The following is a 26,755-nucleotide window of genomic DNA, read 5'->3' as shown; positions in this document are numbered from 1 at the left end:
CCTATTGTTAGCTACCCTATAACAACCCATGTGTTTACTTGTACTGCAATGACTCCCAGTAGTCTCTGAAATATTCTGCTGCTCATTCCAACAGAAGCAGTGCAAGAATCACTTTCACCTCTGCCAGCGGCTACTGTTAACCTATTAGGCTGTGTATCCCCCATAAGCTAGAAGTTTTCTGACCCACCTAACATTGCCTCGATAGCATCAGCAAATATTCTTGCATCCTTTCTATTTAAGCGTATCCGATCCCTGTAGAAGCAGTCTCTCCTGTTAACAAGCACAGAGCAGGCTGAGAAAAATTCTACCCATTGATCCTTGCAAAATCTCTCCAGGGCTGAATTGATCGATAAGTCTCTCATCATATACTCCCTCCTATAGTTTCTGGCCAGAATTGCAGACACTTTCAAATACATCCCTAATTCACGGCTTTTTTTTGACAGTGACCTGTACTTGTTAAGTAATTCCGTCAGTCTCTTACTCTTAATATCATTAGCCAACGTGTTACAACAATATCACCTTTTGTGCCCTTAAAACAATATAACAATAAGAGAAAACTGAAACTGCATGGATTGCTGGCTTATTTAACACAGAATTATCCAATCCATCAGGTCTATAAAATGGAAGAGAAAAAAACACACACACACACACACACACACACACACACACACACACACACACTGTGTGTGTGTGTGCGCGCGCATATATATACACACACATACACAGGGTGATTCACTACCAGTGCGACAAACTTGCAGGTGGTGTAGGGGGCACAAAGACGAATCGGAATCACATAACATTGCAGGGTCCGAAATGCCTTCGTCATGCGGTAAAGGACGTTGAATGGGAGGTCGCGTGAACAGCGATCCCGCTGGAAGTCAGCATTTGCGAACCGGTTCCCGAGGCAGTAGGATGGACGAGTATTCAAACGTTGAACTGGCCGACATGCACCTCGCGTATGGAGCTGTGGACTGTAATGGGCGCGCCGCTCTGCGCCTGTACCAGGAATGTTTCCCGCACAGGCATGCTCCTCATCATATGATTTTAATCGTATGATGAGAAGGTTATGTGAGACTGGTTGTTTCAGGAGAGGTACCATGAATCGAGAGCGAACGACGAGGACGCCAGACAATGAGAAGAATGTCCTATGTCTTGCAGAAGGCAATCCGAGTACAAGTACTCGAGCGATAGGCCAACGATTGGGTATTTCCCAATCCACTGTATGGAGGATACTGTCAACAAACCAAATGAGTTCATACCATCTGCAATGCATCCAATCATTGGAGCCTGCGGATTATCCACTCTGGAGGACTTTTGCTACTTGGTTTCTTCAACAGAAATGGTTCGCAAATGCTGACTTCCAGCGGGATCGCTGTTCACACGACCTCCCGTTCAACGTCCTCTACTGCATGACGAAGGCATTTCAGACCCTGCAATGCTATGTGATTCCGATTCATCTTTGTGCCCCCTACACCTCCTGAAAGTTTGTCGCACTGGTAGTGAATCATCCTGTATACACACTTATATTTGAATAATGTTTGAAATAACTGAAAACTGAATCTTACATAAAAAAGGGGTAAAGCATACATCAGAGGCAGCAAGAAGCATTTTCCTCTACATGATGCTTGAGATATAAACTTAAGTGAGAATAATGATTTAAAAAAAAATAAATAAAAATGCCAGCAGCATGACAAGACAGAAGAGTGAAAATTATGAAATTATACGTAACGATCACACCAACAAGGTGGGAAAAGAAAATTATTACAGCGGACACTCTCCAAGATAATTTAGAAAGTTTAAATGCAAAGATAATAAAATATAATCAATTAAATTTTGAATAGCGAATTATATGAAATTTAACGGCATCCCCTCTGAGGGGAACCAGGTCCAAATTTATGTGAAATATCACAAGGAGAGATGTAAGTAATACAATAAAATAAAATAAAACAAAAGCAGAAATAGACTGACCATTATGCTCCATCTCAACAGAGGACCACAAGGCCAATAATGGTCAGGGAATCGCTGCATTTCGATCGCTAGACAAATCGCCGCAAAGGCGAATCAATCGAAAGATCAGTCCACCATCCAATCCCCAGATCGAACCGCCAATGCAGAGGACTTGAATAGCGGTGGTCCTGATGCAGCAAAAATAAAAATAGGGCAGATACAAGCACTGAAATGCAAAGCCACACCACTGATAAAAGTAATCTTAACCAGATTATATAGACAAAACATGAACTATGGATGGCAGATGTATGCTTTACCCCTTTTTTATGTAAGATTCAGTTTTCAATTATTTCAAACATTATTCAAATATAAGTATATCACATGACAGTAGTCGGCTGATTTGCTAATGCTGCGCCTCTGCTGCCATCCATAGTTCATGTTTTGCCTCTATAATCTGGTTACGTTTACTTTTGTCAGTGGTGTGGCTTTGCATTTGAGTGCTTATATCTGTCCTATTTTTAATTTTCGCTGCATCAGGACCACCGCTATTCAAGTCCTCTGCATTGGCAGTTTGATCTGAGGATCGGATGGTGGACTGATCTTTCGATCGATTCGCCTTTGCGGCGATTTGTCTAGCAATCGAAATGCAGCGATTCCCTGACCATTACTGGCCTTGTGGTCCTCTGTTGAGATGGGGCATAATGGTCAGTCTATTTCTGCTTTTGTTTTATTTTATTGTAGTTGTTCACATCTCTGCTCGTGATATTTCACATAAATTTGTACCTGGTGTCTGTCAGAGGGGGCACTGTTAAATTTCATTTAATTGGCTATTCAAAATTTAATTGATTATATTTTATTATCTTTGTATTTAGACTTTCTAAATTATCTTGGAGAGTTTGTGCAATAATTTTATTCTCTTCCCTCCCTGTTGGTTTGATCGTTACGTATAATTTCATAATTTTCCCTCTTCTGTCTTGCTATGTGCTGCTGGCATTTTTATTTATTTATTATTTTTTTTAATCATTATTCTCACTTAGGTTTATATATACACACATACATATCTTGGTCACAGTGAAGATTCTTCACTTGTGGGCATATGTGGTTCAGTTTATTTAAATTATAAGTTTATAGGTACATTGATATCTACATTTTTTTCTTCTCTTTGTACAATTGTGCAGTAAGTAGCATCTGTATAATACTATTTTATATTAAAATATAAATGTGCAAGGCATAATATGATATGGGCTTAAATATACTATAAAATATCAGTGTAAATACACCATAGTTAGCTCATAAAATAAAAGTAATTGTAGTTTACTTTTATGAGCTAACCTATGATGTATTTACACTGATATTTTATAATATTATTTTATGTCTGCATGATACTATTAACTTTGCTACACATTTGCATGTCTTTATTCTTCTCAGCAAAGATAAACATTACAGCTTCTAAACAGGCACAAGCTTCTGCTGTGTCTTTGATTGTTATTAATCTTCACCATGTGATTGAAAATTGACCATATCAGCCTTCTCAACATTGTCAAAGCAGCTTTTTTTCTCTGCCCTTTCTTTTTTTGCATATCCAGTACTGGCTCTCCCAGTCCATGGTAATTTTTCTTCAAAAACCAGCATGAATTCCATGCTGCTTTTTCATTTCATAAGCATTTTGAAACAATTTTAAAAGGGGCTATCAAAGTGAAATCAATAAAAATATTATGTAAATACAGACCAAATGAAAATAGTTATAGATCCTTCAGTTTGGTGGCAAACATCACAACAATGATTAATAAAAATATTTTAAGATCTTGTTATAAATATCTCTCTCCAGCGCCTAGAGAGTAGGCACCAGCTAAGTGATCTGATTGAGGTGTATAAGGCCTTGAATGGGTTGAGCAAGCTGAATGCTGATGGGATTCTTCCTCTTGCTGAGATTAAGAACCTGAGGGGGCTGTTGTTATTTGGATTTCAGGAGCATTAGCAACTAAGGCCATATTGCTCTGGGGATATGTGGTGGTCATTCCCTGACCTTTCTGCATCCTCCGTATTTGGTGGTCACGGGCTCGAACCCCGGTCTAATAAGCGTGTGCTATGCACTGCCCACCTGGCTACGGATGCACCACCTCAGGGGGCAAGATTCAAATTGAGGAAAGACAGTTGCAGAATAGATGTGCAACAATTTCCCTTTAGCCAGCAGATGGTTGATTGGTGGAACAGACTTTCATCTTTTGTTGTGGAAGTTGATAGGCAAAATAAATTTAAGGCTGAGCTGCACAGGCATTTGGAACGAATGGAGGGGTAAAATAGGAGGTTTTTTTTTTTTTTTTGGCTGATACTGCATAAGCTTGCTTCCTTGCATCATATGATTCTACAAATGCTAATATTTTTGTAGTATTTTTCAATACCATTACGATTAAATGTTGCTAAGCAAGGTTTATCTGTATATTAGGTAAATCGCAATTAACAAGCATACATTTGAACCTTATTAAGAAGTTTTACAAGGGATTGGAGGTTTAGAACTTCTTATAAGGGGGAAACTTCTTAGAAGTGAAAATGACCTAAGAATATGAAATGTTAACAATACAAATAAAAATTAAAGGATATACATACATAAGTTAAAGATGATTTTTAAGTACCATTTCGAATTTATATATATATATTTTTTTTTATGTAAACCCTAAACACGCGAGGTATTACTACCGTGCTTGGGTTGGAGGTTGAGAAGACGAAAGAAGATATTTGTTGACATTGGACTTGAACTTCTGTAGACTGTAATTTTTAGGAAATATGTATGAAGGAAGGTTGTTCCAGAAAATGGCAGTTGAATGAATAAACGAGGAAGATGAAAAGTTGGTTCTGTGAGTTTGAAGTTGGACAGTAAATGGATGTTGGTTGGTGGCAGCACGTGTTCGGACTGTTTTGAAAGAGAGAGCGGGAATTATGGAAGCCAATTCAGAAGAACAGCGCCCATGGAAATATCTGTAGAAGAGACATGCAGCAGAAACAGTACGTCTATGAGACAGCGAGTGGAGAGACTCTGTTAGAGATGAACCATTAATTAACCTAACTGCCCTCTTCTGAATGAACTCAAGAAGCCTGAGAGAGGTTTTGGGGGCACAACCCCAGATGTGGGAACAATATTCAATGGTGGGGGGGGGGAGGAAGGATTTGCAATTTGCAAACAGAGAATAGCTGTTTGGAAGAAAAGTAACGCCGAGAGCAAAAGAGAAAACCAAGTTTTTTAGATGCAGAGGAAGCAATATTTGTAATGTGCTTGTGCCAAGAGAGATTAGAAGTCAGGGTAATCCCCAAAAGAGATATATCATTTTGTCTAGAAATCGGAGTGTCACCAAAGATAAGCATAAGAGAAGATCTCCAGATACTCCAGTGGGAGAATTACCGGGAGATCGGCATTTAAGGAATTGGTAGCAGATTTTCGAGAAGTTGAAGCTGATTGAGCAAGACAAGATTTCTCAAAATGGAAAGTGGAATGCAATGTGCTATCATCAGCAAAAATATGGATAGGATTTCCAGTCAATGGAAGAAGGTTATTAATATATAAGAAGAAAAGAGTGGGGGAAAGAACTGAACATTGGGGAACACCGGCATTAGTGGAGAAGTTAGAAGACAGAGAGCCATCTACCATCACCCTCAGTGAGCAAACACAGAGAAAACTGGATAACCAATTACAAAAAACAGTTGGCAAACCATAAGATGGAAGCTTGTTTAGAAGATTTTATGCCAAACACGATTGAAAGCCTTTGAGATGTCAAGAGCAACTGCTTATGTTTCACCAAACTTTTCCATTGAATTAGTCCATAAATTGGTAACATAAGCCAGAATATCACCAGTGGATTGACACTGACGGAGTCCATACTGGCGATCGTTGATCAGATGGAAGGTTTCTAGGTAGTTTAAGAGTTGGCGGTTAATTGATTTCTCCATTACTTTAGAAAGAGTAGAAGTAATTGCAATGGGACGATTATTGGATGGGAAGGATTTGTCACCCTTTTTAGGAACTGGCTGGATACGAGCAAATTTCCAAGCAGAAGGAAATACACCTTTGGAATAAGAAAGTGAAAAAAGGCGGCAAAGAATAGGAGTAAGTTCAGGAGCACAGCTTTTGAGAACAAGTGCAGAAATACCATTGGGACCTGGAGCTTTCTTAGCATCAAGATTCGTCAAAATCCTTCTGACATCCTTTTGATGGACGACCACAGGAGGCATTGAATGGAGCGTGTCGGGAATGGTGGTAGGTGTTTTACCAAGATCATTAATACATGAGTTGGAAGAAAAATGGGATGCTAGCAGGTCAGCTATATCCTTGGCTGAAGTGACAACAGAACCATCTGATTTGGACAGAAGTGCGAGCAGAAATGGGCAAAAGTTGCTGCCAGTAGCTTTAGCAAGAGACCGGAATGCTCAGCTACCATTAGGGCAAGAAGCAAGTTTTCTACTCTTAGCCTGTTCAAAGTCTAGTTTGGACTGATTAATAACTGCTTTACAATTGTTGCGAACTTTGGTGTAGGCAGAAAATGATTTTCTGCCTACACAATGAAACTGAAGAATTAGAAACAAGCCAAATATGATATGCAACGTTCTTCTCTTGAACAGCCTTAGCACATTTATTGGAAAACCAAGGTTTAGATAAAGGACGAGATTTTAAAGTGGAGCGTGGAATAAAAGATTCCATTCCTGCAAGAATAATTTCACTGACACGGTCTGAACAAAAGTTGACATCAGAAGTTTTGAAACAGTAATCCAACCAAGGAAAAGGAGAAAAGAAATCTCACAGGTCTTCCCATTTTGCATTCTTGTAATGCCAAACAATACGAGGTGGAGAATAGCCATGAGATAAAGGGTCCATTGGAGAAGACACAATCACCAAGTTTTGATATGAGGTGCCTAAAGGACCTCTCACTTAAATTGTGTACTTAGGATTGTTTGTGAGAAAAAGATGAAGCATGTTGGCTGTATGGTTAGAAATGTCTGGTATTCTTGTAGGTAAATGAACAATCTGTGCAAGGTCATTAGTAATTGTAAAAGCCTCAGCATCTCGACCAGTTGGGTCGGTGTGACTAGAAAACGGAAGCCAGCTGGAGTTGTGAACATTAAAATCACAAAGAAAAATTACCTCACTGTTAGCAAAGTTGGACTGGAGAAAGTCAAGTTGCAAAGAGAGTTGCAAAGTCAAAGAGCTCCAAGTGATTAACAGAGTTCGGAGAATGGTAGAGACAACAGATGAATTTGAAACAATGAGGTAGAGAGATTTTAAGCCAGAGAAGATCGAAAAGAGGAGATTCCAAATTACCAAGTCTCTGACAGGGAATATCGGAACGGACATATGCACAAGTACCACCTTTGAGGCGAAAGGAATCATACAAAGAATAATTTGGGCAACTGAGATGAGCAGTACTTGAATCAACTGATAACTGAGATTCTGTGAGAAAAAGTACATGGGGTTTGGCAGACTGCAAGTGGAAATGGACATCGTTGAGAGTAGAATTGAGACCACGTATATTTGTGAAATCAATTAAGAAGTGCTTGGGAGGTTTAGATCTTTTCGCAGATAAGCTTGCTCTATTAGTTTGACAATTCATAGTGTATTCAATGGTAAGAAAAAGTGGGTGGGACATGCTGTATGAAGTAATGAATTTTTTGGATATGGCATACACATGGTAAGAATATACCCAGATCCTTGACATAATGTGGCCTCGACGATGCCCCCCACATACACACTGCTCGGACTCCCTCCAGTCACTATCTGGCAGAGTAGAGGTAGCAAGATTATACACTAGCTGATCTGGAATCTATTTTAGTTGCTGTTTGTTTTTTTTTTGGAGCATTAGCAACTAAGACCATATTGCTCCGGGATATGCGGTGGTCATTCCCTGACCTTTCCGCATCCTCCGTATTTGGTGGTGACGGGCTCGAACCCCGGTCTAATCAAGAAGCGTGTGCTACGCACTGCTGCTCCTTCCCACCTGGCTACGGAGGCACCGCTGATCTGTAAGCCTCCTAGAGAGTTACCAATAGGTTCGGTCCAGTGTACTAACTAGCGGCCGGCCTGCGAACACCGTTTTAGAGCTACCCTCGAAAACTAAGGAAGATTGGATCTCACCACGATGTTCATCATAACCTCAAAATTCATCAATCGTACTGCATGATGGAAGAGATGGGGAAGGGTTGACCGGAACTTAGCTCTGGAAACTAAACATGGGTTCCACCATTTTAAGCCTCCAATAAGCAAAGTGGTGGTATTGCACTGGTTGATGAGAGTAATCTACCACCTAGTAATGCCTGGTAACACAGAGGGGTGGCATTCCTCCATGTGGTGTGGGCACCACACCTCGACCCCTGCTTATGTTGGTTCACACCTGGGTGGTCACCCACCGTGTGCTTGTGCATGGAGGTTATACCCAGGATTACTAACAGTCCCACCATCGTGAAGGTGCATGCAGAGGATTTGGTTGTCACAGATCTTCCGGACTTCGCCGAAATTGGGTCCATTTGACTTGAGTGTCACCCGAATATCAGTTCCATTAGCATTTTAGAATCCCAGGTAGCAAGTACAGCTTGTCTGGCAAATCTGAGAGAATGTCTGTGACAACCTCAAGGACCTATGGGTCCTTGAGGTTGTCACATCCTTTACACTGCCTATGGGAAAGTAATTTTTAAACTGAAGATTTCTAATGTTTAACGTTCTGTTCATTAAACTCATTACCAAATACTTCAGACAAGCATAAACATGTGAAAAGAATTTCCATAGCGTTAAAATAAAACTGCCAAGGAGGGACAAATAATTATGGCCAATATGGTAGACAGACAAAAATATGGATTTTTTTTTTAAAGAATTAACAAAAATACTAATGGTAATCTACAGAAATAAAAAATATTACAAATTCAGCTTTTAATATGCCTTAAAAGGTCACAGTTACAATAAGACACGGCAACAATCCACTAAGTCAGCAGTTCCCAAACTGCTGAGATCTTCGGATAGACCCCTTCAAAAAAAAAAAAAAAAGTTTGCAGACCCTTTTATATATATATAGCAAGACCCCTGTATCCGCAGGGGATACGTTCCAAGACCTACTGTGGATGGCTGAAATCGCGGATATAAGCGAACACCTGCTGACCCCATATATAATGTGATTTTTTTGTACATACATATAAATTTATATGTAAGTATAGACATTACCAACATTAAATACAGTAATAAAGCACAGCAGACTCTCGATTTACCAGGATTGGATTAACCGGGATACTTCAAGATTCCAAATTAAAAAAAAAAAATAAATAAATAAAATAACCAGAAATCATAAAATTCAAGTAATAACTAGACTAGAATAGGTATAAACAGATATTTTGCAAGTCGTAAATAAGCGACAAGAACCGGATTAGTGTACCTATTATCTTGCAACCCCCGCTGTCTTCACGCCTACCGCTCAAAATAAAAGACCAAATGCTTAGTTTGATTTAGTGCGTTGCGTTGATTGTTGTGTTCCATCACACCACAAAAGGACAAATTTTGTTTCTTTATTTATGTCAGGGATGTTAGAATTTTTTTTTTTTATAGTAACTATTTTATTATTTTTTTTGTTTAGAAATCACGAGAATGATGGGCAAACGCAAGAGTTGTACTTTCAAATTAAACAAAAACTTCAAATTATTCAAAAGTTTGAAAACGGTGCATCCATTAAATCTCTAAAGAACCATTATAATGTTGGTGATCAAACCATACATGACATTGTACAAAATAAAGGGAAGTATCGTATTGGACATGCGAGTAGTGTGTTAAGTTTAGTTTTTTTCCCGTGGTTAACCGAATCAGCGGATACGGGGGCACAATTGCATCTCTCTCTCTCTCTCTCTCTCTCTCTCTCTCTCTCTCTCTCTCTCTCTCTCTCTCTCTCTCTCTCTCTCTCTGTGTGTGTGTGTGTGTGTGTGTGTGTGTGTGTGTGTGTGTGTGTGTGTGTGTGTGTGTGTGTGTGAACACTGGGTTTTCTGAAAAGAAAATTCAAAGTTTTATGTAAAACAACTCAACTTTATCCTTATTTTAACATAAATATATAATAACTTTATTTATCATCAATTTACTATACACAGAACAAATAATTTGACCAGTTCCAGAGAGTCTGTTTTGTGAACCCATGGAGCTGGTCTACGGACCCCAGTTTGGGAAACGCTGCACTATGTAATTCTGAACTCTTCAGAACTTAATGGTAAATGTTCTGCTGTGCTTCACGTAATTGATACTATCCAATTATGGATATCAATGAAAACAATTGCAATATGTTACTTCCACATTAAATTGTTTAATATTTTTTAAATATAAAAATAAAGAATTTCTATTTAAAAAATATAGTAAATGGGAAAATGTCATTATAATAATACACTGTGTATTCTTTATCATGTACTTTTTATGTAGGAAAGCTTTTTACCTGAGAAAATAATACATTACAATATATAGAGCTGAAATTGGGAATTAAGAAACCAAACTTAGTACAAGGGAAAACTTCTTTTGCAGGATTTTCTTATCTGGGTTCTACTGTATTTAAAAAATAATAGACAATAAATAAAATGAAAAAATAAAATTAACAAATTATTATTATAATAATTGCGCTGGTCTCAAAGCCCTGAAATAACCATGGTATTGCACCTTGGAAAAAGTGACTATGGTCATATCATTCCTGCTTCAATGCATGCCATTTGTAACAGTTGAAGTAGGCCACACAATTCTCACCCCCTCCTCCAGCCTGGCATGCCAGTTCTCATTCCAAGGGTGTCATACAGCAAAATTTCTATACATGTTGCACATAACCCTTGAAGTTTGCTGAATGAAATATTTAATAATCTCCTCACGAACTATAAATACCCTATGTATTGTATTCATGGGATAGGATCAAGAATTACACTAATGGTTGTGCAAAATTAAAAAAGAATAAATAAATAATAAAAATTTTAAAAAAATGTTAAAAATATTCAAATTGTGAATTATGTTATATAAACCGCTTTGGCTTAGAATTATTTCCATTTAGTTTTAAGGATTAATCAATTTCCAATTTTTATTCATTAAGTTTAACGTGAGATTGTTATTTTGGAGAGATTACACTAAAATTCACAATGATATCAGCTTTAATTGATATTTTCGTTTTTATATTAAAATGTTTTTTTTTGTATACTTTATGCACTGGTAAATTTTAGTAACTGAAACTGAGATTATAATATCACTTTATTTTGGTAGGCAGATTCTATATTTAAGGCCAGTTCTATAAACAGCATTTGGCAAATGCAGCAAACTGATTTTTCTAATTTTTTGATGAAAACCATGTTTAAATTTGAATAATACACATAATTTACACTTTAAATTTTTTTAAAAATATAATATTAAAATGATATATTGTAAAAATCAATATTATAATAATATCTTTATTACAATATACCATTACTGTAATAATGATAACTTCCAAAGTTAAAATAGTATTTACAAAGAATATTATCATACCCAAGGCAACTGGAGAAGTAATTAATCTGAATAAAGTCACTTGAATTATCTTTCAGTTCCACTGTTGATCGAATTCTCTAAAATAGGAACATGACTATTACAAAAATAATAATAGTAAAATGAGAAATAACTAACAGAGTATTTGCATTGTATGTTATATAACTGATGATAAAGGTAATCATGTATATTACACTCTCAAAAGCATTCAGACACTGCTTTCCAAGGAAGTGTTCACTTGTTCATGAAAATAATGATATGTGAACTCACCTTTTTGTCTTAATTATAGCCACAGCCCTTCTATAGATACTTTCAACTAATTTATTATGACAGGTGGATAACATATTTGTCCCAATCCAAAATAGTCAATAACAAGTTCAAGCCTTTAACATCAGAGCTTGTCACTTTTATCACCACATATAGAAGGCTGTAAAAGAGCATAGCCATGGGCCAATTTACACACTGCATAGGTTCGCTCATAAGTTATTCACAAAAATAACTTGAGTGAAATCTCTTTCTCTCTCTCTCTATATGGAAAACTATGCCATAACTGTTTATACATACAGCTAAAAAAAAATGCAGTGTATTACAGGCGCAGTACATTTTTTTATTACAATCTTGATACAACATGCCTCTTCGTACAGTGGTTTCGGATATAGCGTGGCTAAGATTATGTCCCCCAAAATGAATTATGGAAAAAAAAAAAAAAAAAAAAGTAGTGTGTTCAAAGAAGTAGCAATTTCATATTGGAAACTGGAAAAAATGAATACAGCATATACTCGGATCTACTCTACATCCTACTACTGTATTTCCAGGAGGGAAAATTAGCTAAAAATTGGCTGTAATTCACTTCAAGTCAGTTGCAAAATAATTTTTGTAAACAACAGGACTCATCAGAGACTAATTACTGTAGACACCCAGTTTCTCCCCTCAGCAAGAGAAGCAATAAAAGAGAATATCAGTGGAATGTTAATTCCAAACAGCTACCTCTGGAGGGGAATATGGCTACCATTTGTCAAGTGTATTACACATTAGTTACAAAGTAAATTTTTATCAACAACAGCACAACATTGTTTCTTTGACTAGAAGTTACACTCAGGATAGCAAAAACTGCTAAGGACTAAATTAAACAAAAATATACACAAAATGACAAGTGATTTATGGAGAACTCATGTGATTTCACTTCAGCACTATGATAGGCTAGACAGTTTGTTTCTGATTTTAGTTTTCTGAAAGCACAGTAAATTCTAAAGAATCAAAAATAAATACATGGCAAAATTAGTAAATCAGTAGGACTGAAGTGATGGCTACCAAAAGAAAAATTATAAAGTTGAAGAAAAGTTAAGATTATCGAAAGAGTTAAGAGTGGCAAAACAAAATGCAATATAATTCGCGAATGAAGGATTCTAGAAAGAATGATCCGTAGTTGGATGAAAAAGAAAAATTGCATTCATTCATAGACTCAACAGAAGATGCAGTAGGCCTCCAAAGAAAGAAAACTAGACTTTGTGAAAACAGTGATGTGGACTAACGCTTATACAAGTAATTTCTACAGATGCAGAGTGGAGTACTACTAATAAATAGTGTAATTTTGAATGCACAGGCACTTAAATTTCATAAGCTATTTGGTAGAGATGATGACATATTTAAAGCTTCTGAAGGGCAACTTTGGAGATGGAAGACTCATCATGGGATATATCAGGTTGGTCTTGCAGGCAAATCTACATTTGGTGACATTACAGCAGCAGAAGCAGCATTTCTGAATTTCAGAATAATGTGATTCAAGATGATGAATTCACAGATGAACAGCTACACTATAAACTTCTCCCAACAGGTCACTGGATATTAAAAAGGCACCCAACAAAGTGGGCATGAAAACTAACAGAGAGAATTAGTGTGCAAACAAGCCTGGAAATCACAAGCTAAAGCCATTGTGCATTAGTAAAAATTGAAGTAAAAATTAAAGTCCTGTGTTTTAAGCATGTCAACATGAAATATGTACCTGTGATTTATATAAACAGCTCCAATGCTTGAATGATGAGTGATATTTTTGATTCATGGTTTGAAAGCGAGCTTAAATCATCAGTGAAATGCTATTTGCTTTTTGAAAAACCTGAATAAAAGGCTGTTACTGTTGGTTCACTGCCTAACCCATCCTTTGGGTGATGTCCTCAAATCGAAAGATGGCAAGATCAGAGTAGCATTTCTGCCAAGGAACCCAACGGCATTAATTCAGCCCATGGATCAGGGCAGTATTTGAGCCTTTAAAGCCTACTATCACAGTGAACTACTTGCTGGTATTGTGAACTCAAAAATTCAAGTTCTAGAATTTCTGAATTCATTAACACTGAAAGACGTTGCATACAGTACTGGATTAGCATGGAAGAAAGTAAGTAAAAATTGTAACTGAAAAGTGCTGGAAAAGAAAAGATCACTAATAACCTTGAATTAGCAGCATTTTCAGAACAAGAAGCAAAGGCTACTTGTAACATACCTGGAGGTATGTCTTGCCACCAAGTATGGCTACCATTTGTCAAATACTTGGCTGCATGGATTGAAGTGTATGCAGAAGTTCCAGTTGTGCATTACCTGAGCAAGGAAGAAAGAAATCACAGCCTCGGTAAACAGTGGGAAGACAACTGGCAAACAGAAGGCCAGTAACACAGGGAGTGATTCAGAAGATAATGTGGATGCTGTACATAAGGAAAAAGCACAGAAATTAAAGTGCTTGAAAACATTAATGAGGTGATGGCATGGTTAGAATGTCTGAGTGATAGTGAACATCTTCATTTATTGCATCTTACAATCACTATTAAGAATTAGGTATTGAAAACATACTGCCATCAGTTCCAGCAAACTAAATTACAATGCTATTTCAGAATAGATGTGTAAAATGTAAGTCCATAACAGCACTGCGTATTATCAGAATGTAAAGGGAATGATATACCTTTAATACTTTATGCATTTCAGTCTGTACAATGTGCAAGGCTCATGAGGTAGAATTTTTCTCAGCGTGGTCTGTGCTTGTTTACAGGAGAGCCTGTTTTTACAGGGAAGGGATACACTTGAATAGAAGAGTGTAAGAATATTTGCTGATGCTATCGAGGCAGTGATAAGTGGGTTGGAAAAATACTAGCTCAGGGGGATACAAAGACTAATAGTTTAAGTAGAGCCACAGGCAGAGGTGAAAGTGATTCTTGCATTGCTATTATTGGTACATGTAGCAGCCTGGAAAGCAAGGTGTCTGGGATTTCAGGCCTGCTGTGGTACATCATGGAACAAACGAATACATGAGGTGTGTAACTAAGAGTAAGAAATCGTGCACGTATACTTCCATGTACACTAATGCTAGGCTGTAAATAAATTTGAAATACTGATTAAGTCATCGAATACAGACATTGTAGGAACAGCAGTGTCACTCATACATAAGTATATAGGTAAGACAGACAAGACAGGAGAGGTTATACTCTTAGTTAAAAAAAAATATTAAATCGAAGGCAGAGCATCCAGTTGACATGGGTGACGAGGGCAATGTTGAGTCTGATATAAGCATTAGAAAAACAAAATAGAGAGTAGGAGTGTGTTACAAGACTAATAACTGTGATGAGTAAACCAAACAGCTATACAGAGAAACAGAGTGGACAAGCAAATCAGAATTTCCCATTATGGGAGATTTTAACTTTTCAGATGTTGACTGGAATTTGTGGATTGATCACTCACACACTAGCAAGACTTTTGTAGATTTCTTGGATGACTTTGTTTTGTACAGTAGCATGTTAGTAGTAGTAGAAGCATATGATGCAAGAAAGCAAACCTATGTAGAATCAGCCAAAAAAAAAAAAAAAATACCATTTCACACATCCATTCCCTCTAAAAGTGTCCAATTCCTGCTTGAATTTATTGAAGCTATCAACTTCACAACAACAGATGGAAATTTGTTCCAGCAATCAACTACCCACTGGCTAAAGGATAATTTCCACACATCTATTCTACAGCTATCTTTCCTCAATTTGAATTTATGCCCCGTCAGGTTCGTAATCTCCAGATAATGCAATTTGCAGTTCTTAAGCCTTTCTTGGTAGGAGGATCCCTTCATTAACCTCACCAATCTTGTTTCAGAAACTCTACATCCTTCCTAAAATTAGGCCTCCAGACCTGTACGCAGTACATCCTTCCTAAAATGAGGTCTCCAGACCTGTACATAGTACTCAATGCGTGGCCTGACCATTGCCTTATATAAAGGGACAATCACCTCCTTTTCCCTACTAGCAAAATTCCTGTATATTATTGACAATACCCCATGACCTGCTCTGGCAGTCTAACTGCACTGCTCAGAAAACTTCATATCTGACTGCACAATTACTCCCAGATCTTTTTCATTCTCTACCACCCTAAGTGTACTACAACACATTTGGTACATTTCTATGGGGTTACTTCTACCCATATGCAGTACTTTGCATTTGTCAATGTTAAACTTCAGTTGCCACTTTTCAGCCCATTTGCCCAACTTATCTAGATTCAGTCATAGTAACATACTGTCTTTACTGTCGTTAACAACCCTGCCAACCTTTGTGTCATCTGCAAACTTAGACATTAAGCCTGATATACCTTCATCAGTATCATTGATAAATATACAAAACAACAGTGGGCCCAACACCAAACCCTGGGAAACCCACTAAAACATTTGTGCACAAAGAGCAGTGTCCACTGATTACCCTCTGTCTTTTCCCACTCAACCACCCTTTTATCCATTGCAGCAACTTGCCCCATACTGCTCCAATTTTTACAGTAGTCATCATGCACAACAGTATCAAAAGCTTTCCTGAAATCCAAGTATATGAAATCAATATTATTTTTTGCATCCAGTTCCTTTGTAACCACATCATGTTATCCAATCAAATTTGTCAGACAAGACTTTCCCTTAAAAATCCCATGCTGTGTCTGGATTATTACTGTAGTCTTGTCTAGATGATCCTGCAATACTTTAACCAGTGACTCCATTATTTTCCCTGGAACATAAGTTAAACTAACAGGTCTGTAATTACTCGTGTCACCCTTTGATCCCCCTTTGTGAATTGGGGAGATAAATTTGCACATCTCCAGTCTGTGGGGCCTTCCCCTGAGTTCAAGGATGCTCTCATAATTATGGCAAAGGGTTTGTTTCCTTACTTCCTTTGCCACCTCCTTTAATATAACTGGGTAGAATCCATCCATCCTAGATGACTTTCTTATGTTTAACTTCAACAATTGCTTCCCCACTTTGCTCTCAGTTATTACAAAATCATTAAGTTCCCTGTTAGAGTTTAATAAGCTTCTGTCCTCCACTTCCATACAGAATTCCTCATGTGTGAATGAGATGCAAAATATTCATTCAGTTTGTTAGCTATCTGAGCAGGATCATCAACAGTCAAACCATCAATATCAAGCAGACCAACCTGATTCATCCCCTTCCTTCTAGAGTTTACACAAGTAAAAACTCCTTGCTGTTTTTCTTAGCATCTTTTTCCATAAATTTCTTGTAATATGCCTTCGTTTGTCAAACCTCCTTTGTGATTACAGACTAGCTTATAACTATGATATTCTTCTGTGTCATCTGATAATATATATGCATCCCACACACTTTTCCTCTCTGCCATGTCTCATTAGTTTATCTGACATCCATTTAGGCCAAAACCTTGAACAATATTTCTTAATTGGTATGAAAAGCCTAGTAGCTTCTAAGATTAATTCTTGGAATGCTTCCCATTTAGAATTTACTGTTGGTAACATCATCAGTTGATCCCACTGTACAGAATTGAAAAACTGTTTGAGACCACTGGAGTCACCTTTACCAAAGCAAAATCCCACCCTTCACCCATGGCAAATCCCACATCAGTACACTATGATCACTGCTACCTAGTAGTTCCTTTTTCTGCAAATTCTTAATGTACGAATAATCACTGCTGATAACCAGATCAAGAGTATTACTCTCTGTGGTTGCTTTTCAAACATATTGCTGCAGGAAACAATCATTCAATAAATCAACAAGTCTTGCTAGTGTGCAAGTGACCAACCCAAGTTCTAGTCAAAATCTGGGAAGTTAAAATCCCCCATTATAATACAATCTGATTTACTAGTCCACTCTATTTCTCTGTACAACTGTTCATTGTACTCATTAGAGTCATTAGGCCTATAACACACTCCTACTCTCATTTTCTCTTTCCAGCACTTATGTCACACCAAACCGACTCAACATTGCACTGTCCATCTATGTCAACTGGATGCACTTCCCTAGATTTTGTATTTCTAAACTAACAGCAGAACCCCTCCTCCCTTCCTATCCTGTCTATCCTACCCATACACATTGTTCTTCCCAAATTTCAATTCTTCACTGCTTACGCCTGTATGACACCATGTTTCTGATATTACAACAATATCTGCCTTTGATCTTGACTAGCACTTCAAGTTCATCAAATTTATTTACTATACTTCTAGCACTGGTGTACATGCAAGTATACATGCACCTGTCCTTACTGTTAGTTACCCTAACACCCATGTATTTATTTGTTCCATGATGACTCCCACCAGTCTTCAAAACCCCCAGCACCTTGTTTTCCAGGCTGCTGCTCATTCCAATAGAAGCAGTGCAAAAATCACTTTCCCCTCTGGCTGTGGCTACTGTTAATCTGTTAGTCATTGTATCCTCCCAGCTAGAAGTAAAAAGAGGAAGCAATACTCTGGAGCTGGTTATCAGCAGTGCTTCTTCATGCATTTAGAATCTGCAGGTTAAAGACCCACTGATGGAGCGATCACAGTGTACTAATGTGGAAACAAGAAAATCATAAAAGACATGTGAATACCGGAAATCTTCAAACAAAACTGGAAAATTGACAGGTATTTAACTAGTCAGTAATGTACTTCAATAGTGTTAGAGGTGTCAATGCTTTTCAGAGTACAGCACATACTATAATACACATGCTTGTGTTATATGCATAAAGATGAATATCTCTATCCCACTCAGATAAACTGGCATCTCCGTAGCCAGGTGGGAAGGAGCAGCAGTGCGTAGCACACGCTTCTTGATTAGACCGGGGTTCGAACCCGTCACCACCAAATACGGAAAGGTCAGGGAATGACCACCGCATATCCCGGAGCAATATGGCCTTAGTTGCTAATGCTCCTAAAAAAAACTAAATAACAAATAAATAACAAACTCAGATAAACTATTAAAGTAAATTTAAAATGCTTACATTATACTGGTCTCTAATCAGATGTACAATATTTGATGAATCTGAGGCCAATAATTCTACATGAGAACCATCTACAAGGTCAACAACTCTTTCGTAGGTAAACAACGCATTTTCAGGAACAGCAAATATAACATTTATCTTATTTTCCACAACTTTTGTGTTGATTTGACTGAGAGATGGGTAATCCTAATGATGAAAGAAAGAAAAATAATATATTATAATATTTATTTTAAAGTGAATGACGTTAAACAAATGTCTAACTCTTTCAGCAGTTAGTTTGCCACACGTGGGTGTGAGTTCTCTCACTGAATTTTTGACAGCAGCGGGCTCTGAAGAGCGAGTTTTTTGTGGAATTTTAAAATTTTGTAAAAACAAAAACTTTGTGAATAAATGCTTTAATATACTAAGGTGTTCTTATATTGACTTAATTGCTCAATATCAAAGTAAAATTGTCAAAAATCAAATCAGAATTAAAACAAAATCCAAAAAAAAATTCTGTAAATATAAACCAGTCATTACTTTTTTTAATGCAATAATATCCTCTGCATCTATTTACATAACAGTAAGTCTTAATTGTTTATATAGTAATGTTAGAAGTGTCGTCAATAAAATGAGCGAATTCGAACTGCTGGTTAAAACAAGAAACACGGACATAATAGGGCTTACGGAGATATGGTGCCACCCGGAAATTGGGGATGATGAGTTTCAATACGGCTTGTATAATGTATTTAGGAAGGATAGGGTAGATAGAAGGGGTGGTGGGTAATGCTTCTTATCAGAAGCAGCCTGAGTGCGACGATAGCTTTCCCAGATTCAGACGTTTCACATGCTAGTATAGAATCTGTACGGTGTGAGATAGTTGGAAACAAAGGTATAATACGAGTAGGGGTAATCTACAGACCAGGTGATTGTGAAGATTATGACGAAAGCCTCTACGTGCAAATGGAATGGGCAAGTAAGCATCAATGTCTTATTATGGGCGATTTCAATTTGCCTCTAATTGATTGGAGAAAATGGGAAGGAAACTCGACATGGGGAACAAAATTTTTAAATCAACTAGATGATTGTTATTTGTATCAACATGTCAGGGAAAGTACTAGAGAAAAGAATATCCTAGACCTCATCATCAGACATGAATCAGATGACATAATAGGGCTGACAGTAGAGGAACCAGTAGCAGGAAGTGATCACGGAGTTCTACGGTGGATGATGATGATGATGAGAGAGGTAGCAGCAGTAAAAGGCAAAGGAATGGGTTTTAATTTCAGAAAAGGAAATTACGATGCCTTAAGGTACTACATGGCCTCTATTAACTGGGTAGATATCGTGCAGAGAATGAACACATTTGAACTGTGGTATGCTTTTAAAACATTAATCACAGATGCCTTGAATGCGTATATACCATTAAAAAAAATACTCCACGAGGAAGGTTCCAAGTTGGATGAATAGTGAAGTTGCCACATTACTTGAGCAGAAAAAGGTGGCATGGAAAGGTTACAGAGCAATAAAAAGTACTGAAGCCTATAACAGCTACAAGGTGATCTGTAATAGAACCACAGAAAAGGTTCGACAGGCAAAGGCAGTTTATGAGAAATCACTAGCAAACAGTGCAAAGAGGGGGGGGGGGTAAGGAATTCTTCACATATATAAATGCCAAGAAGAGCAGGGCAAACCAGATTGGACCTTTACGTAAGGGAAAGGCGATATTATTAAATATACCAGCTGCCATTGCAGATGAACTCAACAGTTATTTTGCATCGATATTTACGAATGAAAAACCTTTTGTAGCAATGGGAAATTGTGGGAGCGAAGTTGAAAAATATGTAATTAATGATATTGAAATTTCGCAAGATTATTTAATGAAAAAACATTCGAGTCTACAGGCCAGTAAGGCCCCTGGAGTTGATGGAATATACCCTATAATCTTAAGGGAGGTGGCAAGTGAGTGCATTGAACCATTGAGGCTAATTATGCGAGCATCACTAGACTCTGGGGAGATTCCGTTGGATTGGAAAAGTGCCAGTGTATCTCCCATACATAAGGGTAAGAGTGAAGTGGGAATTATCAATCTGTCAGTCTGACTTCAGTGGTAGGGAAAATCATGGAAGCAATGATCAAGGGTGGAATTCAGGATCATTTGGATCGAATTGAAATTCTCAAGGATACTCAGCATGGTTTTGTAAAAGGAAAATCATGTTTAACAAATCTGGTTCGCTATTTCGAAAGGGTCACTCACGAGCTGGATTTAGGGAATAATTTCGACATTGTTTATTTAAATTTCAGCAAAGCTTTTGACTCAGTCAACCACATGAGTGGTTGCTTTATAAGTTGGAACAGGTTGGAATCACTGGGAAAATCCTTAGATGGATAGTAGGATGGCTTCAGGGCAGGAGGCAGAGGGTGATAAATGGCTATTCCTCAGATTGGGTTGATGTAAGAAGTGGGGTTCCCCAAGGATCAGTATTAGGACCACTGTTGTTTTTAATTTTCATAAACGACACTGATGAAGGGATAGAGGGCATGATGTCTAAATTTGCAGATGATGTTAAAATTGGTAGAGTAGTTAATGATCACTGTCAAGCTGAGCTTCTTCAGAGAGACCTAGATAGACTTTAGGAACGGTCAGAAAAATGGCAACTATGCTTTAATCCAACAAAGTGTAAGGTATTAACACCTGGGAAACAGTAATCCCAAAATAACTTATTCACTTGGTGGAGTTCAACTAAACCCAGTACTGGAGGAAAGGGACTTGGGTGTTACTATACGGTCAGACATGAAATTCTCTGAGCATTGTAAACAGGTTGCAAGGAAGGCCCATGGTGTCCTATCGATGATCTATCGAACTTTTGCAAGTAGAGATAGGGACGTGATAATCCCATTATATAAGGCTTTTGTTAGACCACACTTGGAATACTGTGTTCAAGTAAGGACACCGCATTTAAAGAAAGATATCGAGCTTCTTGAAAGGGTGCAAAGACGGGTCACTCGCCTGGTGAGATAGGCAAAAGGGTGTCCTTATGAAGAAAGACTTCGAATATGTGGGTTGCAGAGTTTGGAAACTAGACACCTTAGAGGAGATTTGATTGAGGTGTTTAAGGCTCTGAGAGGCATCAGTAAAATGAATGAGGATGAAATTTTCAAGATTATAAATGATGCTAGAACTAGGGGACATAAATTCAAGTTACGGGGGGAAATGTTTAGATTGGACTGCAGGAAGTTTTATTTTAGCCAGCGAGTTATAAATTACTGGAATAAGTTGCCTACGTGGGTGGTAGAGGATGACAGTTTGGGGAAATTCAAAGGTCATCTGGATAGTACCTTCGGGTGAGGGAAGCGCATAGGATAATAGGTTTAATTTCCTTTTCTTTTATTAATTATTATTATTTATTTATTTTATGTATCATTGTTTAGTTCGGTTTTTTTTTTTTTTTTTTTTTGGCTGGTGCACATAAGCCATAGGCTTTCTTGCACCATGCGGCCATTACTAATACAAATACTAAATACTAAATATATTTCTTGATTAAGTTTTACCAAATTAGGTCGAATTCCACACGAATGCTTCAATTTCAGTTTCTGTTGTCCGAATCAAATCAGTAGTTTCAACAATGTGATTCTCTTCTGATTTTCAAAGCTATTTTCTGTGCTGCCATCTATTATAAATAGTGTCTACAATTAGCTGAAAACGGATGAGATAGTAGCATATTTTGAAAAAAATTAAGAGAATTTGTACATAATAAATGAATTATTTGAAATGACCTTCCAGAGCCCATGCATGAAAACAGATCTATATACATACTCCTGAAAGAGTTAATAATAAAGTGATGAACATTAATGCCAAATGAATTCTGCAAAAAAAAAAAAAAAAACAAACAAATTTATTAAGCTCTAAATAAGATATTATTACCCAAACCGAGCAGAATAGGATTTTATGTACCACAGCAACTTATGCTATATCTGTTTTGTCTTCACAAGCACGTGTTCAGAAGCTGAAAAACCCTGCAATGACTCACAGGGAAAACTTACTCCCTCTGTTTGAGACTGGCTAACTACAGCCAATTAGTACATTACATGAAATGGACTTCACAAATTTCTCCAGTCTATGAATGACAAGACTTGAATCCAGACTTCTACAAACAAGTGGCAAAATCACTATATACTGTGATGGGACTCAGTAGAATATTATTCCTAGTATGCTAAACAGTTTAGCTTAAATTACATTTTTGAACTTTCTTTGAGATTCTGTTAAAAACAGTAGAGCTAAGAAATATCCATCTGTGATGAGAATTTAAAACTGTTTCAGAATGTCATAACATTTTCAGAAAGTAAGTTTTTATTATTTAATTAAATTATATAATATTGGTGTAGATACACCATAGTTTACCCATAAATTTAACTACATATTATATAGTTAATTTAAACCCATATCATATTATGTTTTGTGCATTTAGTCTTTAATTACTTAATTAATTGATAATACATAGTTTTATACAGCTCTCAATTGTTTATCTCAATAAGATAAAATTTGTATTAATTAGAACTTTTATTTTTTTTCTGTATCCTCATATTACAAGATCTGTCAATGGCACATGATGATACTATCATGGGTTTGTTTATTGTTAGTCCTGAAGAATAGAAAGTATTAATTGATATTTTGCTTATAATCTTTCATTTAGGAAAATACCAAAAAAAAAAAAAAAAACAAACCACATTCTTTATTTGGCTAAACAGTTCAGAATGTGCTGGGTTTCTATTTATAAGCAAAATTTTTAATAGGATGAAAACAGATCGGGGAGGAAAAAAGAAAGCATTTACATCCAAAGAAAATATAACAAGAACTGAAAATTCATATGTTAACATTCAAGAGGGATGACTGTACCCTGGGGTAATATCAGGGGCATCAAGATATACAGAAAAGAGGAACCCTCCATTCCTTTTTTCTATAGTTCTCTGAACCCAGAGCAGCTCCAGCTGACTCCTGATGCCCCTGGGTAATGTATATGGACAGCAGCACACACACTTCAAAAAAGCTGTTGCACTAGTTTTCTGTGGAAATAAAAACAGTTACAATGAAGTTATTGATTAATTCCTGACATCCTCTTATTGAACCCTAACTTTCTCCAATTCAACTTGACTAAGATTGAGTTAATTTTCCTTGGTGATTTTAATGTTCACAACTCTAGCTGGCTTCTGTTTTCTAGTCACACAGAACCAGCTGGTTGAGATGTTGAGGCTTTTGCAATTACTAATGACCTACCAGAACACCAGACAATCCTAACCACATGGCCGTTTGATCTTTCCTCACAAATGTCCCTTCTAAGTACAGGGTCGAAGTGAGTGGTCCTCTAGGCATCTCAGATTAAAACTTGGTGGTAGTCTCTTCTCCAATGAAGCCTTTCTCTTGTGGCCATTCTCAATCTTATGTTATTGGGCATTAGAAGAATGCAATCTGTGAGAATTTCATTTCTTCTTTTTCTTGGTCAGATTAATGTTTCAAATCATCTGATGTCAACATTTGCTCAGATATGTGTCAGTGAAATTATTCTTGTAAGGATAAAATCCTTGATTCCACACTCCACCTTAAAATCTTGTCCTTTATCTTGGTTTTCCAATAAATAGGCTAAGGCTTTTCATGATAAGAATATTACATATCACAATTGGCTTGTGTCCAATCTCCAGGTTCTTTTTCTGCCTACATAAAAGTTTGCAAAAACTGTAAACCAGTTATTAATCAGTCCAAACTAGATTTCAAACAGGCTAAGAGTAGAAAACTATCTTTTTGTCCAAATGGCAGTCAAGCATTCTGGTCTCTAGCCAAAGCTATTGGCAGCAACTTCTGTCCATCTCTGATCCTATTTCTGTCAAAACCAGATGGTTCTATTTTTTTTTTTTTTTACGTGAACCCCAAACACGAGAGGTATTAGCATTGGGTTGCAGGTTGAGAAGACGAAAGAAGATATTTGTTGACATTGGATTTGAACTTCTGTACATTGTAATTTTCAGGAAATACGTATGAAGGAAGGTTGTTCCAGAAAACAGCAGCTGAATGAATAAATGAGGAAGATGAAAAGTTCGTTCTGTGGGTTTGAAGTTGGACAGTAAATGGATGTTGGCTGGTGGCAGTATGTGTTCGGACTGTTTTGAAAAAGAGAGCGGGAATTATAGAAGCCAATTCAGAAGAACAGTGCCCATGGCAATATCTGTAGAAGAGACATGCAGCAGAAACAGTACGTCTATGAGACAGCGAGTGGAGAGACTCTGTTAGAGATGAATCATTAATTAACCTAACTGCCCTCTTCTGAATGGAATCAAGAAGCCTGAGAGAGGTTTTGGGGGCACCACCCACAGATGTGGGAACAATATTCCATGGCAGGGCGGATCTGCGATTTATACAGAGTGAGGAGCTGTTTGGAAAAAAATTAACGCCGAGAGCGAAAGAGAAAACCAAGTTTTTTAGATGCAGAAGAAGCAATATTTGCAATGTGCTTGTGCCAAGAGAAATTAGAAGTCAGGGTAATCCCCAAAAGAGATATATCATTTTGCCTAGAAATTGGAGTGTCACTAAAGATAAGCAGGAGCAGAAGAATCCTTTTTGAGAGATATAAGACAAGACTGAGTTTAGAAGGGTTGAAATCAACTAAATTGTCTTTGCCCCACTGGAGAATTACCTGAAGATCGGTATTTAAGAAACTAGTAGCAGATTTTCGAGAAGTTGAAGCTGATTGAGCAGGACAAGGTTTCTCAAAATGGAAAGTGAAATACAATGTGCTATCATTATCAAAACTATGGATAGGATTTCCAGTCAATGGAAGAAGGTCGTTAATATACAAGAGGAAAAGAACTAAACCTTGGGGGACACCGGCATTAGTGGAGAAGTTAGAAGACAGAGAGCCATCTACCATCTACCATCACCCTCAGTGAGCGATCAGTTGGTAAACCATAAGATGAAAGCTTGTTTAGAAGACCTCTATGCCAAACACGATCAAAAGCCTTTCAGATGTCAAGAGCAACTACTTGTGTTTCACCGAACCTTTCCATTGAATTAGTCCATAAATGGGTAACATAAGCCAGAATATCACCAGTTGATTGACACTGATGGAATCCATACTGGCAATCGTTGATCAGACGGAAGGTTTCTAGGTAGTTTAAGAGTTGGCGGTTAATTGATTTCTCCATTACTTGAGAAAGAGTAGATGTAATTGCAATGGGACGATAATTGGATGGGAGGGATTTGTCACCCTTTTTAGGAACTGGCTGGATACGAGCAAATTTCCAAGCAGAAGGAAAAACACCTTTGGAATAAGAAAGTGAAAAAAGGTGGCAAAGAATAGGAGTAAGTTCAGGAGCACAGGTTTTGAGAACAAGAGGAGAAATACCAACAGGACCTGGAGCTTCCTTAGCATCAAGATTCATCAAAATCCTTCTGATATCCTTTTGACGGAAGACCACAGGAGGCATTGAATGGAGTGTGTTGGGAATGGTGGAAGGTGTTTTTCCAAGATCATTAGTACATGAGCTTGAAGAAAAATGGGTTGCTAGCAGGTGAGCTTTATCCTTGGCTGAAGTGACAACAGAACCATCTGGTTTGGACAGAGGTGGGAGCAGAGATGGGCAAAAGTTGCGGCCAATAGCTTTGGCAAGAGACCAGAATGCTCGGCTACCATTAGGGCAAGAAGCAAGTTTTCTACTCTTAGCCTGTTCAAACTCTAGTTTGGACTGATTAATAACTGCTTTACAATTGTTGCGAGCTTTGGTGTAGGCAGAAAATGAAACCTAAGAATTAGAAACAAGCCAATTACGATATGCAACATTCTTCTCTTGAACAGCCTTAGCACATTTATTGGAAAACCAAGGTTTAGATAAAGGAAGAGATTTTAAAGTGGAGCGTAGAATAAAAGATTCCATTCCTGCAAGAATAATTTCACTGACACGGTCTGAACAAAAGTTGACATCAGAAGTTTTGAAACAGTAATCCGACCAGGGAAAAGAAGAAAAGAAGTCTCGCAGGTCATCCCATTTTGCATTCTTGTAATGCCAAACAACACGAGGTTGGGAATAGCCATGAGATAAAGGTTCCATTGGA

The 26,755-nt window shown here is 37.4% G+C and overlaps 1 protein-coding gene across 1 annotated transcript in view; it reads right to left on the bottom strand.

Moving 5' to 3' along the window:
• The window catches only part of LOC150090443 (integrin beta-PS-like), a 268,161-nt gene that overhangs the window by 124,474 nt on the left and 116,932 nt on the right, over positions 1-26,755 (bottom strand). The window contains exons 12-13 of the mRNA XM_090389885.1: positions 18,676-18,861; positions 11,450-11,526 (exon numbers count right to left, since the gene is read on the bottom strand). Coding sequence (XP_090246011.1) covers positions 11,450-11,526; positions 18,676-18,861 — 263 coding nt within the window. The remainder of the gene's footprint in view (positions 1-11,449; positions 11,527-18,675; positions 18,862-26,755) is intronic.

The sequence above is a fragment of the Mastigoproctus giganteus genome, chromosome 2 (assembly GCF_048544385.1).
Source record: "Mastigoproctus giganteus isolate SK-2022 chromosome 2, ASM4854438v1, whole genome shotgun sequence".
Taxonomy (NCBI): Eukaryota; Metazoa; Arthropoda; class Arachnida; order Uropygi; family Thelyphonidae; genus Mastigoproctus; species Mastigoproctus giganteus.
Note: the sequence above shows the minus strand (reverse complement) of the source record. Positions and strands in the feature narration are given on the sequence as shown.